The sequence below is a fragment of the Lucilia cuprina genome, chromosome 2 (assembly GCF_022045245.1).
Source record: "Lucilia cuprina isolate Lc7/37 chromosome 2, ASM2204524v1, whole genome shotgun sequence".
Taxonomy (NCBI): Eukaryota; Metazoa; Arthropoda; class Insecta; order Diptera; family Calliphoridae; genus Lucilia; species Lucilia cuprina.
Genome location: NC_060950.1, coordinates 6205824 through 6210588, shown reverse-complemented (window position 1 = coordinate 6210588; position 4765 = coordinate 6205824). Strand labels below are relative to the sequence as shown.

Below are 4765 nucleotides of genomic sequence, written 5' to 3'. Positions count from 1 at the left end.
ACTAGAACTGAACTAGAACTGAACTAGAACTAAACTAGAACTGAACTAGAACTGAACTAGAACTGAACTAGAACTGAACTAGAACTGAACTAGAACTAAAATAGAACTCAACTAGAACTGTTCTAAAACTGAACTACTAATGTCTATAAAAATGTGAATATCTTTCAGAACTATGACGCCGCTATTGTACGTTCCGATACAAAGATCACCAAACAGGTTTTGGAAGCTGGCGCTGGCAGTTTGAAAGTTGTTGGTCGCGCTGGAGCTGGTGTAGATAATATTGATGTTCCTGCTGCTACAGAAAATAAAGTGATCGTATTAAAGTAAGTAAATACTTTTACTTAGAAAAAATTTTACCTTTTAAAGAGATCGGGATGAAAGTTGCAACAATGTTAATGCTATTCGATAGTAGTCTAGTCAAAATATCGCTCAAGAACTTTATCTGTTATAAACGGTAAAATTTTGAAGTTTTTGTGCTCCTTCTTAAATATGTAAATTATTCTTATGAAAATCCCGATTCGGTTTCAAATATTTCTTAAAACATTAATACAATGCAAACAAATTTAAAAACAGTTGCAATATAATAAACCTTATAAACTCGCTACTTCTTAAAAATTTGTTCCAGGTCAATTAACTTTTAAAAATTATTTGTAAAATTTTCTTGTAAGACTACATACAAACATACTTCATCTAAGATGAAAATCCTACACAATGCAAATGTTATTTGGTATCAAATCAATTCACGTGTAATTAAAATATTGCCGCACTTTAATGTACTTTATATTTTTGGTAAAAAGAATATTGTTTCAGGGTCAATTAACTTTCAACTAGAATATTTGAAAACAGTAAAATGACGTTACAACGAATACTAATAGCGAATGTTACAAAAGGATTTATTTTTTTAAATTAGTTTATTTAGATTTATTAAGTACATTAGATCCATGCATGTTGTACGCTTCTTTAGCAAATCCCCTGGTGGTAAAGTGAACCCACGATTTCTAGACTCACGGACTTAAATAATACAAAATCTTATGTATGTAAAAGGAATATTATACGGTAACATTTCGAGCGGACGTTGATTTAGTACTAGATGAAACTATGAACCTATCATAATTTAATAGTTCTGTAAAAATTGAAAATATTTTATACCGAGGTTTTACTGTACCATTTCGATATAAAACACATAAGGTTAAATACTCCTACACATACACATGTATACATATGTACGTACTAGCAATCATATTAACAAAAATATTCCATAGTTCTAAAAAATTTGTTAGACCCAGTTGGATAAATATGAAAATTTTTTAATTCTAACAAGTAAGACTTTAGACTACACTGAATCGTATATACCCAATCCATATGCCGTGATTGGAATACTCCCCTATAAACAGTAATGTGCGTTAAATTAGTTTTCTGAAGGGGGCCTTATATGTGGGGAAGGGTCAATTATGGACCGATTCCCATAATTCACATTTGCTAGAGAGGATTTCACTCATATAAGACTTATTTATGTCCAAAGTTGATGTTACTGTTTCGGCTTATTTCGGAGGCCATTTGTATGGGGGCTATGCGAAAACGTAGACCGATATTACCCATTTTCACTACCAAACAAACCTTACCTATAAGAAATATTTTTGGAAAATTTCAATTCTCCTTTCGGAGTCTAATGTGCTTTCAACAGACCGACAGTCAGACATTGCTATATTGTCTTAGAATAAGGATCCAGAACATATATACTTTTGTGTGTCTGTGATCAATATTTCGATGTGTTACAAACGGAATGACAAACTAATATACACCCATCTTTTTTGATTGGGAGTATAAAAAACTTGTGTTTATATTCTGAATCCTTATACCCAGTCCTACAACGACCCAGGATTGAGCTGCCGTATCTAAAACCGAACTAAACTAGAACTGAACTAGGACTGAACTAGGACTACACTAGAACTAGAACTGAACTAGAACTGAACTAGAACTGAACTAGAACTGAACTAGAACTGAACTAGAACTGAACTAGAACTGAACTAGAACTGAACTAGAACTAAACTAGAACTGAACTAGAACTGAACTAGAACTGAACTAGAACTGAACTAGAACTGAACTAGAACTGAACTAGAACTGAACTAGAACTGCACTAGAACTGAACTAGAACTGAACTAGAAGTGAACTAGAACTGAACTAAAACCGAATCTGACTCCCGTCACATCCAGTTTTCAAGATAACGTGATCTTAAAGTTTTAAAAATCCTAGTTTTTAGTCAGATTCCCAACAGACTAACTCGGTATTATGAAAAATTGGAAAAAATTTCCAATGAAAGTTGATTTTCTTAAAAATCAAATGCGTTTTTTAGACGATTGTGGTGTAAAACAGAATAAAGTCAATGTGTAATTAACATAAACAAAAAAAAAAAAAAAATTTGCATAAATTGATGTCTAGTCAAAATAAACAAACTTAAACACCATAAACTACTTCCAACAAATTTCAACTTGAACCTACAACATCATCAACAACATCATTATCATATCATACTGCAACCGACTTGAAAGTCTAAAAATATTTGTTACATTTTCACTACATCATCACCTTTCTTTATTCGTGTTTATTTGTTTATTTATATTTTGTATTATTTTCACTTGCAGCACCCCGGGAGGCAATTCAATTTCGGCTTGTGAATTGACATGCATACTAATTGGTACTTTGGCACGTCCCGTTGTACCAGCCGTTCAGAGTATGAAGGAGGGACGTTGGGATAGAAAACTGTATAGTGGCAGTGAATTGTATGGCAAGACATTGGCTGTTTTGGGTTTGGGTCGCATTGGTCGTGAGGTGGGCATACGCATGAAAACCTGGGGTATGCGTGTAAGTATTTATTGTTATTTTTTTACCTTTAACCAGATGTAAAGATTGTCTTGGTTTTTTTTTTGTATATAGATTATTGGTTATGATCCCATTACAACAACCGCAGAAGCCAAGGCTGTGGGTATTGAGAAAATGGAATTGGATGAAATTTGGCCTTTGGCTGATTATATAACGGTACACACCCCTCTGATACCAGCCACCAGAAGTAAGTAGATTTGGTTTTAAAGTTAATGATGTATTTCTAATTTCTATACTCCCTCCGCTAGATCTTATCTCCAGTGAAACCTTATCGAAATGCAAAAAAGGCGTTAAAGTTGTTAATGTAGCACGTGGTGGTATTATTGATGAACAAGCCGTTCTTGATGCCCTTGAATCGGGCCAATGCGCTGGTGCAGCCTTTGATGTTTATGCCGAAGAACCACCCAAATCGGAAGTAACCAAAAAATTGATTAACCATCCCAAAATTGTGGCCACTCCCCATTTAGGTGCCAGTACTGGTGAGGCTCAAGTACGTGTAGCCGTCGAAGTAGCCGAACAATTTATTGCCTTAACAGGCAAATCAAAAACCTATACCTCATACCCCGGTGTAATTAATCGTGATGTCTTGGCTAATTATAAATAGATTTGTTAATCTCTCTGTGGGGGGTTCATGTCTAAGGGTCACTGAGCTCAGTACTGGCAAAAAAAAAACAAACAGCAAAATCATGATTACGTTAGCTTTCAAGTTGCCTCTTCCATTCAACTGATGAAATTGCATCAGTTTTATTTATACTAATTATTTACTCGCACATTTGATTTTTTTTTAAATTATCACTAGTTTGTTGTTTATTATTAAATTGTTTTCTTACATTTCCATTAAGTCCATTTGTAATAAAAAACAACAACAACATTTTATTTTTCAGTGAAAAATAATAAAAATATTTTTTTTTACATAATACATAAAACATGTAAACAATATAAAAATAATACTTTGTTTTTTATTATTAATTAATTTTTTATAATATTTAATAGAAATGATTTTAAAGGTATTACATGTTTAGTTCTATGTGTTGTAATTGAAGTTTTACTATCAGAGCGGTTAAATATCGCGACTGTTTTATGGACCATAGTCTGTTTAATAGACTATAATCTGGACTGTAGACGATAGCCTGGACTATAGGCCATAGCCTGGACTATAGATAATACTTTGGATTATATATAGTCTGGGTTATAGATTAGCCTATAAAGTGGACCAAAGACTATAGTCTGAGCTATAGACTATATTCTGGACTGAAGACCGAGTCTGGACTAAATACTAAAGTATGGACAATAGTCTGGACTAAAAACTATAGTCTGAACAAAAGATTTCATTTTAGACAATATGGACTATATACTTTAGTATTGACTATAGTCTGGACCATAGACTATACTGTAGTTTGGACAAGACAATAGTCGCGCTTATAGAATATAGTTTGGACTATAGACTAGTAGTCTGGAATAAACACTATAGTCTGGACTACGGATAATAGTCTGGATTATAGATTATAGTTTGAACTATAGTCTGGACTACGGATAATAGTCTGGATTATAGATTATAGTTTGAACTATAGTCTGGACTATAGTTTGGACTATAGTCTAGACTATAGTTTGGACTATAGTCTAGACTATAGTTTGGACCATAGTTTGGACTATAGTCTGGACTACCGACAATAGCCTGTACTACAGTCTAGTCTAGTCTATAGTCTAGTCTATAGTCTAGTCTATAGTCTAGTCTATATTCTAGTCTATAGTCTAGTTTATAGTCTAGTCCATAGTATAGTCTATAGTCTAGTCTATAGTCTAGTCTATAGTCTAGTCCATAGTCTAGTCTATAGTCTAGTCTATAGTCTAGTCTATAGTCTAGTCTATAGTCTAGTTTATAGTC

At 33.2% G+C, this 4765-nt stretch overlaps 1 protein-coding gene across 1 annotated transcript; it reads left to right on the top strand.

Annotated features, from left to right (window-relative positions):
• Nucleotides 1-132: 132 nt before the first annotated feature.
• Nucleotides 133-3748, top strand: LOC111681681 (D-3-phosphoglycerate dehydrogenase; the record flags this gene model as incomplete). The annotated part of the gene is made up of 4 exons (XM_046946960.1): nt 133-323; nt 2643-2862; nt 2935-3067; nt 3129-3748. Coding segments are annotated over 4 exons (900 nt in total), but the record flags the coding sequence as incomplete, so codon positions are not given.
• Nucleotides 3749-4765: the final 1017 nt, after the last annotated feature.